Source organism: Stegodyphus dumicola, chromosome 1 (genome assembly GCF_044657685.1).
Source record: "Stegodyphus dumicola isolate Sdum_Otavi_A_Nest chromosome 1, ASM4465768v1".
In the NCBI taxonomy this organism is placed as follows: Eukaryota; Metazoa; Arthropoda; class Arachnida; order Araneae; family Eresidae; genus Stegodyphus; species Stegodyphus dumicola.
The window spans coordinates 18,914,510-18,928,428 of NC_140768.1; the positions used below are offsets into that span (position 1 = coordinate 18,914,510).

General features: G+C 37.0%; 1 protein-coding gene across 4 annotated transcripts in view; it reads right to left on the reverse strand.

The window, feature by feature from the left end:
• Positions 1-287: 287 nt before the first annotated feature.
• Positions 288-13,919, reverse strand: part of LOC118184539 (uncharacterized) — a 215,190-nt gene continuing 201,558 nt past the window's right edge. For all 4 annotated transcript variants that reach the window (XM_035354232.2, XM_035354233.2, XM_035354234.2 and 1 more), the window contains 3 exons: positions 9,519-9,666; positions 3,514-3,636; positions 288-528 (listed from right to left, as the gene is read on the reverse strand). In XM_035354232.2, the coding sequence (XP_035210123.2) occupies positions 352-528; positions 3,514-3,636; positions 9,519-9,666 (448 nt within the window). In that variant the 3' untranslated portion in view covers positions 288-351. The remainder of the gene's footprint in view (positions 529-3,513; positions 3,637-9,518; positions 9,667-13,919) is intronic.

Below are 13,919 nucleotides of genomic sequence, written 5' to 3' on the forward strand. Positions count from 1 at the left end.
TTTCTTTTTCTAGGGAATGCACCCTGTTCTCAAAAGCGATATCTACACAAAAGTATTATCCGCTTTGAAGGATTAATATGTTTGATTTATAGAAGACGATTACAAACTTATCCCTAGGGCTGGTTTTTTTAACCCCACTGGCGCCGATTGCTTACCCATTTGTAGCGTGAATATGACGCAATCTCATTTAGAGAATACTCCATGGTGGCACGATCATTCCATGATCCCTTCATCATACTCCATGATCCTTCCTTTAGGATCATAACTCTCAATTGCTTTCCCATAAATAAGTAGCCAAATATGTATTTATTTCTCATTTTTCTTCCATTACAAACTTTTTCTTCACATTAATTAGCGATAACAAGAAAACACTGGGAACTTTTCTTCCCGTGGCGCAGGTGAATGGGATATCTTCGTTTTAAGCTCCATGGTGTGATCTTTGGGGCTCCTTCGATATGTTTTTGTTATTGTTCCTTCGCAACCACATTGACGCACGCGGCCGAACTTTCTTCGAACAGTTTCTGTCACCTAGAAATGCAAAGAAATCATAAGCAAAAATTTTGATATCCTTTTGGCATCTTTTAAAACGTCATACTTTACACAACTTAAATTCTGGTCTAGTTGTTTCGTTGCTTAGAAAGTATTACGTGGCGGATTTGGATAATTTGCTATTGGTGGTTTGTCATTACACTTAGATGAAGCAGGTATATGAGAAGTCAATTCATTTGATGTTGGAGGAAAAAACAGTAGTAGTTGTAGGGAGATGACAATGTTTGCCTTTCTTTTACCTTAGTCTCAAAGAAACGCAAGCTGCATATAAATTCATTATGTTTACAGGGTATAAGGCTGTAACAGACAATACATTTCACAAAACTTTTGGAGATTTTGCCATGAAAAAGTGAAGAACATTGGATGTAACATTCCACCAGTAGAAACTGAGCAACTGAAAGTCAATTTCCATCAACTAGTATAGTATTTATCATCAAAATTCTGTGTTCGTGAATGCCTCCACAATCTTGGCTCTGTTAATCGTTGTGACTGATGCAGTCAAGTAGTCATCCCATACAATTTGCTTAATCGAGTTTCCCTTTGTTAGTGATCTTGTTATCTAAACAAGTTATGAGCACGACTGAGTTTCAATACCTGCCAAACAGTACGAGACTTATCACAGACACTCCCATCACATCTGTGTCCAGTTGAAAGTCAAGCTCTGTCAAAGTAGACGGAGCTTACCATCGGTGCTAGACTTACCATAATTTACTATCGTTACCAACCATAATTTATCAACAAATGAACAATGAAGAAAGATAAGAAATGGAGCTAGCTTTTCTATCTCGACGAGAAATATTCTGCAAGTATCAATCAGAAAAAAATGCGCTTTACAGCAAACAGGATTCGAGCAGTGCCCGAGCAACAACATCCATAAGCAGGGCTTAGAAAGTCCTCCACGAAGGCATCCTTCCCCTTAGGCAGATAGCCCTCGAGGCTTTGCCGTAATTAAATAACCTAACCAAACCATTAGCAGGGCCAGCTCCGGAGCTGGTGCAATCATTGCGATCGCACCGAGAGACAAAACTTTTAAAATTTAGCAGTAGCAGAGCAACCAATAAACAGTAACTCATGGTGATAACTCTTGGCATACACTAAGAACAATAAGTTTTCTGTAAACAAATGGTTCTCCCCACCAACATATGTGGCGAGACCTGGACGAAAAGGCATTTTGTATCTTTTCAGGAATACAGCATGACTTGCTGGATATGTCCTTTGTCACCAAGCATATTTTCCTGATATTTCTTTATCAGATTACCGCATTTTTAGAAAGCTCTGATGAAAGTGCAGCAGCAATCTCTAATACATTGATGCAAAGTGTGCAAAACCATTCACAAGATTTTAGATATAGTATTTCATCTTTTAGTGCTGGTAATCCAAATGTGCCTAGAAGAAACATTCAGAACTGGGAAGAAGCATTCAGTCTACGAGTATTTTTAATTAACAAAAACGATAAAACTGTCAGAGCCAGTTATTCAAATCACATGTTACAAAATGCTCTAAAATTTACTTCGAAAAAAATCTAGATATGGATATTGAAACTATAATGTTAAAGATATATGACCACTTTTCAATAACTCTAGAGAAAAGGCGACAATTTCAACCACGCCCTTTGTTTTTTTCAAAAATTGTAAATTCAGAATAGATGACTTTCTACTCTCTTTAACTCCAACCTAAACTTGGCTGATAGAAAATGAAATTGTTGTTATCGGCTCTTTCTAAAGCCTTGAAGATTATCCTAAATTCGTCTGTGCCTACCAGCGGCTGAGCGGCAAAGTCACTGAATATTGGTAGTTCTGTCCCAGGGGGTTAGAATTCCGGCAAGTGGGTTGGCTGCATGGACGCTTTCGTAGTTTCCTCTATGTGTCACGCATATACAAATCAGTTTACCTAAAACAATCCTCTAAAAAGGCATCTCTCCCCTTAGGCAGATATCCCTCATGTGCTTTGCCATAATTAAATAAAACAAACCAAACCTAAAATTTATCCTAACGAAAATATATTAATGCATTCGCACTTTTTTCACATTCTTAGGCAGCAAATGGATATATCTGTTAGAATTTCAGGACAGAAGTATATGATTCATATTATAGCAGTGCCTTCGTGGAAGACTTTTTAAAGGAAACTGACTGATGCTTGGGTTGCACACGAAAGAAACTGAAAAAATTCTCATGCTGGTAGCCCATTTGCCTTATTCGAAACCGGGTCGAACTGTCAGTATTCAGCGATGTCACCATTCGGCTTTTGGTGCACAAATTTAAAGGGTAAAATATTTAAGCAAATTAAAATCGTTTAAATAAGGGTTTCTATAAAAGATAAAATTGCGCAAAGCCTTAATGATGCATATATTCGGCAACCTGATGAAACAGAAATTTAAATCATCACCTAAGTATTCCTAGATCAAAATTATAAAGAAAATATGTTTTATAATAGCACTTTAAATTTTCTAGAAATTAAATGCAATTTTATTTAAAATAATAAATATTTCTCATTGAAATAGTTTTCTTTGTGTAACGAAATAACCAATAAAAGTTTTTAAAAAGTAGATGAAATATTCAGTCCTTATGATATAAGTAAATTTAGATAATTTGTGTGAAGAATTATATGACCAACATTTAATTGAAAATGTTAATTTTCATAGAAGTTAAGTTTCTAAATTTAGTTTCTAAAGTACCAGCAAAATTTCTACCAAACATTCTTAAGGTAATTAGATTTTTTATTAGATTTAGCAATCCAGACTCAGATGAAATTGTTGAAAATGTTGTTTCCCAACATTCATTTAAAGCAATGGCTACACGCCATTTGCATGGAAGTTACATATAGAAATTGTGTTAACTGAAAGATAAATGAATAGTATATACCAGGGCCTAATTTAACTTCTCAGTATCCATTTCTAACAATAATGGCAAAAATGTGTACCTGGTTTACGCGCATTAATTTACAATGAATCTGAAATCTAGATACCTGGTGTCTTGGATAAAGAGTCGGACAACGGTCCAATGGCAGGACGTCCGGAAAAAGATCGTGTTCTCGTATGATGTCATAGAACTCATCTTCATATTGGATTTGCCGCCACATATGCATAAACTAAAGAGAAAAATAAAACATAAAATTAGGATTGTAGAGTAGAATCCAAGTTTTTGGACTAACTGGGACACAATCCATCCACATATTCCAAAGATAGTATAACTGAATTATGTTCTATTTTTTTTGTTTTCTTATTTACCATATAAATTATATTTAAAAATATTGCACTTTATTCTCAAAATATATATGCATATATACACCGAAGAGCCAATACACTATGGTCACCCTGTTAATAACATGAAAGATTACCTTCAGCCCTCAAAAACAGGCAGCACCCAGCGTGGCATTGACACCAGGAGGTGCTGATACGTAGTCTGAGGTATCTGGTACCAAGCGCTCACCTACTGGTGCTGAAATTCCCGCACATTCCGAGGAGATAGCATGGCAGCACAAATTTGGCTTTCCAGGTGGGACCATATATGCTCTATTGGATTAATGTCAGGTAAATTTGGAAGTTAAGACATGACTTGAAAGTCACTTGAATGTTCCTCGAACCACTCCGACAATTCGACCCTTATGGCATAGTGCATTATCCTGTTGGTTAACACCATCCCCCGCCAGAAATACTGTTGCCATGAATGGATGAACCTGGTTTGCATTTTGATGTTCACGTAGCGGACAGACGTCAGGAATTGTTCTATGGAGATTATGGGTACTAATGTGCTACATGAAAACATTGCCCACACCATAATACCCCCGCCACCGGCTTGTCTCCGTCCAACTATGCATCCGGGAGACGTGGTTTCGTTTGGAAATCGGCGTGTTAACACACGCCCGTCGATGTGATAGACCAAAAAACGTGACTCGTCGGATCATGCAACTTTCTTCCATTCTTTTAATGTCCTATTCCAATATTTCTTGGCTGGTGGTGATTTCGGCTGTTGTAACTCTTCGGTCACGGCGAACAATGAGTAGCAATCTCCTTTCTTCTCTGGAATCAATGCGCCATCGACGACACGCTGCTGGCCGGCGACTTGTCGTATCATCGTCCATACACCACTTTCGATATATGCTTGCAACAACTGGACGTGAATAACCCACTAAACGCGTCGTTTCTGATATTGATGTTTTCAGTCACCGAGCCATAACGATTTGACCTTTATCGAAATCCGATAAATCAGCTGCTTTTCCTATAATGCCGTTGATCGTGCTATGTTTGGAAAGACAACGCTGATGGAACGGGACAGCTTCCGTCCTAATGCGGCCTAATAGGCGCTAATCGGAATTAAGTGCCGCCGCGCCACTTGATCGATCCACAATGTTACGGCCCCACAGAGCAAGGGCACACAAGGCAGTACCAGTACAGTCCCTGCCCTGCCTTACTCTATCCCAAGAGCCCTCAGGCCCTCTGTGAAGTCTGTTATTATGCCCCCGTATTTGAGACTGCCTAGGTACAGATCCTAACCAGTACTTCTCAGGCGTTCGCCTCAGTCAACCCCCGGGGGATTTTTGAAAAGACAATGTATAACCGCATTATGCACTCCAACATCAGCCGCGCATGTGCAGTGGTTTTGTTCAACCCATTATTATAGATGGAGGTGGTCATAATGTAATGTCTCTTCGGTGTATATATGTTATGATGAAACATCGAACTCTGGAGAATGTCAACATTCACATAGTCGCTTGGTGTACATCCGAAATATTTTCCAAATACTCTTATTTCTGACTTAAACCGGTAAATGTCGACATTCACCATGTACTAATGATTAATGTTGAACAATAAGAATACCATATTTTCTTCTCCATAATTCAGTCACGAAAAAGCGCACTTGAGACTTTAAATAAGAACTTAAGAAGATAAGAATTTAAAACACACAGTACATTCAAAATGAGAAAGGGATATAATAGAAGTTAAAAACTTACTAAATTATGTGATTCAAATCTTATTTATTGCAACAACTTAAACTATTATGACACTTTGAATTGCACAAGAGGCCCTTGCTTTTACAACTGTATTTACTTGTGGAACATTTCCTTTTGCAATGACAGCGTGTACATATACTCCTCTCTCTTCGACCTACACCAGAGCATATCTGTGATTGTCGACATACAGCGGTGAGGGTCCGAAAATACAAGAATGTAATGCAATATTCGATCTTTCACCGACATATTTGGTGAATGTTGACATTCTCCGGTGAAAGTCGCCATTCTCCAATTTCGGTCTTTCACGGTAACATATGTTTAAATAAGAAATTTATTACCTACACAAACTCCCACAAAAAAAAAAAAAAAAAAAAAATGAAATGCAATACCAATAAATTTCAAAATACTCGTATACTATAAATATACAAAAGAAGAATTAAAGAAATGTGAAATTAAAATCTAAAAATTGTAAAAAATCTGATAATATATACCAAAACCATAAAAATAAAGAAAGAGGAACTCAGTTAAATCTGACGTAATGTTATCAAGAGAAGGATACATCAGACTCAATTACAATCCCCCTTAAAAATATATAATACAATTTAAATTAGCAGTAGCCCCTTAATGATTAATTTCAGTTTGGGTTATTTTCCTCTCTATTCTAAAAATAGTAATATTTCTCTCCACTGCGTCATTTCGAGACTAATCCATGTCATTTGATTCTTACTTAACGCTGGTGAAATAACTGAAACTAAAGCTCAAACGGCCAATAATAATTTTACAGCAATATTAGTTATCCAATCAAATGCATTGAAAATCCAAACTAATTCATTACGAATTAAAATTTCATCCTGAACTTAACTTTCTTGCTTTCTGCACTTTAGCCTAGCTGGACTGCTGCTCTCTTCCAACTGCAAAGCTATTAAAAATATTCTTACGTTTTTCTTTTCTGACACCAGTTGTCGCGTTATTTTCTTCCTTCACATTCGTACGAGGTTTGTAGATTTGGAGTGAATAACGACGACACTTGATGAAGTATCAAAACACATTTTATTGTTTACCAATATTAATCAGGACAGCTCCAAAACACTTTTACAGTCGTTAAAGATCTACTATAAACACGCTGGAACAATCAGCAACACAGCCTTCGCACTGTCAGACAATAACGGTGGAGACAGCTTCACTGCGAAACACCAGAGTACAACTCCCGACTCTGCTCGGTCGTTCTCAGAACTCCACGTACTCTCGAGACTCTCCACGCTACAACTCGCGATGCACTCAACGACACACAGAGTATAGCTCCCGACTCTTCGGTTCAGTCGTTCCCGGAGCTTAACACACTCTCTCGACAACGCACTACCCGCGATACACTATGCACTCGACGACCATCTCGGCTCTAGTCTTCGAGACACTCGCTCAATGACTGACTATCAGCTCGCTAGACGAGGCACACTCACTAACTGACTGGGGACCAGCAGCGTTTATATAGCTTTCGGCTTATGTTCAAGAACATTCTGGGCTAAACCGGTAAGAATTCATTCCAGAAGGTTTTCCATCCGTCCATGGTATATCGCCAATTTTGTCGCCAAATGGGCGATTTCTCGCCAAATATGGCAACCCTAAAAATTCTTTGCGGGGAAGCCATCTTACTGCGCCTGTACATTTCGTTACAATGTAAACATTTTGAAATAAACGCGAGTAGTGTGCCAAGTTGTTTGCGGCCGCTCAGTTTGCCCTTCATTAAATTCCACACCGTGTACTCTTTCCGATAAAATTACTAAAATGTATATTAATAGGAACTTAATACGACTTAGACAACGAGTATTCTCAGTCACACCAGCTATAGCTCAAGTCGTATTACGTTTAAAATTGGACAATTATAAAACTTCCTTTTTCCCAATTAATATATTGCTACGAATTTTGTATTTAGATAGCTAATGTTAGTAGATTTATAATTAAAATTGTTTTATTTCCTTGTGCAATGCAGCACGAGACATATTTTAAAAGAAAGCTAAGCCGAAAAAGTAAAAATACAGGAGCACGTGCATTTTAATAAATAGATATCTCGTAGTTTATACGAGGGTTGGAACTTTAATAGTGGCAACACAGCTGAAAAAACGCTGCGCAACAAAACCAAAGAATATCGCGTATACCACACGTAAACTACATACCTACCTTACCTCTCAGCAAAAAGACTCGTCCTGCCTACGTCACGCGCATGCGGAGTGATGCGAAGAACGAATCCTTGTATTAGCTCGCGGTCTAAAGTAAGTGTTGTCAGGATGTTTTCAAAACAAGAACAACGATGTTGGATGAAAATTGAATGTGCCAGAGGTCGTACAGCACAACAGTGTCATCAAGGGCTTCATTCTTCTTCAGCTATGAGCGCGAAGGAGATGCTTTTTTACGCCGTATCATTACGCTGGATGAGATTTGGGCCCGATCGTACCAGCCAGAACTGAAACGCCAGTCAACGAATGGCGTCATCACGGGTCACCACGACGTTCGAAATTTCGTCAGAACCCCAGCAATGTGAAAGGTATGGTGATTCTCGTGTACGACTGTGACATTTTAACGCATACCGTTCCCCCACTAAAGACTGTCACTGCGCAGTATTACTGCTCATTTTTGGAGCACAATCTCTGACCAGCTTTGAGAAAAAAACGGCGAAACTTTATGCAGAACGCTCCTCTCATTTTGCATGACAATGCTCGGCCGCATGCAGCGCAAGCTGTGACTGATTTCTTCAAGCGATGGGGCTGGGAAGTTCTTCTTTACCATCCACCATACTCCCCAGATCTAAGCCCTTGTGACTATGACTTTATTCCTAAGATGAAGGAACCACTTCGTGGCACTCGCTTCCAAACTGTTCCTGAGATTCTTGCGGCAGTAGACCGGTCCATTCAAACTATCAACAAAACAGGCGCTGCTACAGGTATTCTGCGACTTCCACATCGTTGGAAGCGGGTTGTACACAATGCTGGCAACTATATTGAAGGGCTGTAAAACATGGTGACATGAATCACTTTTGTATTCCTTGTAAATAAATAGTTGCCACTATTAAAGTTCCAACCCTCGTATTTAAATTGAATAAATGTAATTGACTACTGTGTTAGCTGTAACCGTAATTCTACTTTTTTTTTTTTTTTTTTTTTCCCCAGAAATTTTGAGAAGCAAAGAAATCACTAGAACTCTCTCGCGACCGATTGAAAGCTTTAAAAAGCCAAAGAGAAACATCTCAACTCAGTTGCTTACTTACTATTATTGCAATTTGTTTTGAGTTCCACGCAAAAGGAATTCGCTTTCTCTTTCTCTTTGACTATCAACAAAATAGGCGTAGTAGTTTAAAGTATACCTGCTGGTTGTATTGCGTTCTATTTAACGTATTTGCTTTCTATTGATCATTAGTGCCTGATATTGTGAACACTTGTAAGAATATCTCCGAGGGAAATTCCAGCGTTCTTTCTTTTGATAAAAATAAATTTTATTAACCTTTTATCGGACTTGTGCATTCAATCTATTACGAACCCATACGCACGCAGCAATATTTATACAATTATGTACAATAATGATCACAAAGATTTTTTTTTTTTTTTTTTTTTCATTTTCTTATCAACTCCAGCGCATAAGTCGTACACCATACTTTGCATTTTAGACACTGAATCATGTTCTTTTCGCGGTCTTCTTCAAAAATATTATAGGAAGACCAATACGATGTGAAGCACTATGGTTGACTATTACCGAAGCAGGCAGTTGGCATGATATTATCCCTAATATTTAAAAGGTATATTTTCAGCAGTAGTACGATTTGCGCAACTTCCCCCTATATGCTTACACATTAATCTGGGTATTCCCAAATATTACAATTTCACTATAAAAACAAAAAGTCTGTTTGTTGCATTAAACCAAACTACATTAAATTATCTTTCAAACACATATCTTTGTACTCATGTATTCCTATTCCACTATTAGTACTGTATTAGAAATTCGATATACTGTATTAGAAATTCGAGTCTTACCTCCGGGAAAGAAAGACAACCATCCCTGTCTCTGTCAGCTCGCTCTAGTAGTCTGCTGACATAATCATTGGGTACGTTGACTCCAAGGAAATTGAACAAAGATTTTAGTTCAAATACATCGAGGAGCCCATTGCAATCCAGATCAAACCTGGAAGACAAATAAGATTATAATCCAAGTGCAAAAAATATGCTATTGTTAGCAATTTCCACAGTTTGCCGCCAGATGGCGTCATGACTATTCAAAGCATTTGTAATAATGAAAGCTAAAGCGAGATAGAATATAATCATGGCAATAGATGATATTAACTACTCAAGCATTTTTAAAAATACAACAGACTTAAGTATTTTGATGTTGTTGGTTGTGAATTTCTGTCCCGATAAACAACTCAAAAACTCTGATGGGTAGACAACATGATTTCCTTGTACGGGATATTAAATGATACGCACTTTTTTCCTGCATTTCGTTTAAACTTATTTCCTGGAATTTCATTAGAGATATTTTTCATTCAATTAACTCAGTTCTCATTTCGCGGCAAGGTAAAAATACATAAAAACCCAATATATCTTCATTAAAAATTGAAAGATATTGAAAAACATAAAAGACCAAATACAGTTAAAACAATTAAAAGAACAATTTTTACAATTGAAATTACATTTTCTACGCAAAAACACAAGAAATTCACCCAGCCGGCAAGAAGGCAAATTTTTCGGTGCACAAAACTAAATAAGTTTCAAAGGTAAACAAATATGGCTGCTATGGTAAAAAAAAAATTAGGCTTAGCACACTTAACTTTTAAATTGTTGATAAATCTACAACTATTGCATGCAGATTAACTAAAGGCATCAAAACCTTAACCGGAAGATAAGAACAACATAATTTAATCATTTTTAAAGCAAAAAAATGCACAGTTTACTAACATATAAGAATAAAAATCTGAGCTCACTGAGCCGAATACCATAGTGGGTATATATATTTATATACTTTTGGTGCGGCCAATTGGGCTCTAGTGTAGAATTGGGTGCCTCTTCGATTAGCGACAAATTTTGTTAACCAAAATAGGAGGTGCAAAACTACATGTTATAGCAATCCTATATACAAAATTTTAACGTTTTGAAACTACTCGTTTTTGAGTTATGCGAGATACATACGTATTTACGTACAGACGCCACGGAAAAAATCTCTTGTGTATCCATTTCAAATCTATTTTGTAATTTGTTTAGGGTAAAAGAGTCCTTTATTCTATCCTTGCGTACAGATGTCACCAAAAAACATCGTTAAATTGCATTCCATAGCGGTCGAAATGGATAATTTCGGTGAAATTTGACACCCGGAATTTTTCGTGATTACAATGCTTCCTTTATTTCGTGCAAGGACGTAAAAACGTACACATAGTGGATATAAATGTAAGAGAAAAATTCTAAAAGAGAGAGAGTAAGAGAAAAACCCAACACAATTAAGAAGTATACCATAATTTTTAGTCCAAAGGGGCTTTGTCCCTGAAGGACTATTGTTTTCGTTTTGCGATTTTGCGTCGGACTCATAAACGTCGGTTCACTTTTCAAACTGTTGCCACAAAATGTTAGAGTCCTGCATTATAATTGAAGAAATTAAATAATGAAAAATCTGCATAAATGATTGTCTATTTCTCGCATTGTGATAAAACAATGGTACATAGAGCCATCGAATTTTGAATGACGAAATCCTACTGCGAATATGGGCATCTGAAATCCCAAATTTGGAATTTGTTTTATTATAGATTTTATATTTTGTAAAACTTTAACGAATTTTTGATTTACAAACTCAATGCTTTAAAAGCGAGAAATGGCAACGTTATATAGAAAAAAAATACTTTTATCTCCAGCTCGCGAGATTGTGTATATCGGAAATTCTAAAGATATGCTTAATTTAACATTATTTTGCGATATTGCTCTTGACTGAATTTTATGGTTTAAGTGCAAAGAACATGATATTTAATAAATAAAGGTAACACTCAAAACGTTAAAAAAACGCCCCTTTGGACGTAATTTAAAATCTGAAACATTTGAGTTGTTTTTTTTTTTTTTTTTTTTTTTTTTTTTTTTTTTTTTTTTTTGTTGTTGTTGTTGTTGTTGTTGTTGTTACTGTTGTCTAATTTAGATTCTAGTGTACTGTTTGAAAGAAAAGGAATGTTGTAGTTACTATACATTATTAAAATATTTTAATTTCTATGGTTGTTTGAAATAAATTAAAGAGTTTTGTTTTTAATTCTTGCTAGTAAACCATTCTGCTGTTTTCCAAACACGAGGAAATGCTTGAAGAGGAGATTTCTTTGGGTGAGCTGTGACGGGAAGAGGTAATGATGATAGTTCTAAACATCAGCTCATCAAAATAAACTCATGTCCATAAATTAAGGATAATTCGGAGTAACGCGGAAATCATCGAACTCTAAAATAAATATATCACCTGTAAAATCACTACACACATCTTCAAGAATCATATGCAAATTTCAGGAAGTAACCAGATGACACCGATGGTACGTCACAATGACGAGAGTGTAAGAGAGTGATATATAAGGAATACAGGAAAAGAAGTAAAGCTGTTCGCAGGCGCTTTATAAGCATTTCAGTGCAATAACCTAATAGTTATGACACAAAGGACGCATGTGGATGATTTTTTACGTGGTAGAATTATCGGCCGTCTGGAATGTGGGCGTACCCAACTGGAAGTATCACACGAACTTGGAATTGCCCAGAGTGTCATCTCCAGGCTTTGGCAACCATCCCAAGATGATAGTAATATGAGTAGACGTTACAGCACAGGTCGCCCCACTGTTACAACGCCGAATGAGGACCGGCATTTGGCAGTTACTGCCAAAAGAAACAGGCGGAGCACAGCCTCAGACCTGTCTCGTCAGCTCTCTTGAGCCACTGGTACGACAATTTCAAGTCAGACCGTGTACAGACGCTTAGGGCAGATTGGTCTATATGCTCGTAGACCTGTCAGATGCGTTCCACTTACTGCAACTCACTGTCGCCTGCGGTTAGCTTGGAGTGGAGAGCATGCATTGTGGACACCGCAACAGTGGGCTCGTGTGATGTTTTCCGACGAGTCCAGGTTTAGCTTGCAGTCTGATTCTCACCGGACTTTCATATGGAGAGCTCCAGTTACCCATCATTGAACGACACCGTTACGGTGGTTCAGGAGTGCTCGTTTGGGGTGGAATTATTCTGGGTTCCAGAACTGACCTGCATGTTCAAATTGGAACCATGACAAACCAAATCTATCGGGACGTCATTCTGGAACAATATGTCCGTTTGTTTCGGGACGCCATTGGCGCACAATTAGTGTTTATGGATGACAACGCCCGTCCTCACCGTGCAAACATCGTAAGCGAATGCCTTCAATCGGAGGATATCACCCGTATGGACTGGTCAGAATTCTCACCAGACTTGAATCCAGTAGAGCACTTGTGGGACATGCTTGGCCGACGAGTTGCAGCTCGTCAACCTCCTCCTACATGTCTACCGGAACTTCGGAGAGCATTGCTTTTTGAGTGGTGTAATATCCCCCAAGATCAGATCGATAATTTGATACTCAGCATGCCTAGGCGTTGTATGGACTGTATTGCATCGTCTGGGAGACATACAATGTATTAACAATCATACCGACCATGTAATATTGGTTTTTTGTAAATAGGTTTTTTTTTTTTTGTAATTTGCTCCAGGGAGAAAAAATCGCTAATTTTTTTAATAATATCAAACATATAGCATCTTTTTTTTGCTCTTTACCTTTTGTTTAATAAATAAGCTTTACAAATAAGTCAAATTTGTTATGCTTTTAACTCTTCCTTTGCCTGATTTTGCATTATCCTTAATTTATGGACATGAGTGTACAAAATTTCTCAGAATATTTACTTCGATTTCTTTATTTTTTTTTTTTTTTTAATTTTATTTTATTTTGTTTTATTTTAAATAGAGTAACAAGAAAAATGAAAAGAAAACTGCCTAATTTTTCAAATCTCTAAGAAGAATACAGGAAGTGAAGCGCAAAAGCGGCTGTTAATCTCAAAGTGGGATTTTGCAACGAATAACTATAGTTTGTCCGTCCATTCGGCAAAATGTAGGACACATATCTTTCAAACTGATTTGTCTGTTGTGAATTAACAAACTACGCAATTTGAAAGCAACAGATTGCAGTTCTTAAAAATATTCCTATCTTACTTTTGAATCGAGTTGATTTTTATAGTAGTAAAAATGCATTTAATTTATGATCGACCTAATTAAAAATATTCGGTATTTTCAGAGAAGGGCGTTATATGTTTTTTTTTTTTATTATTATTATTATTATTTATTTCCTATTTTGTAAAACTTTAATTGAATTTTTGATTAACAATCTGGAAAGCGAGCAATGGCAACACTGTT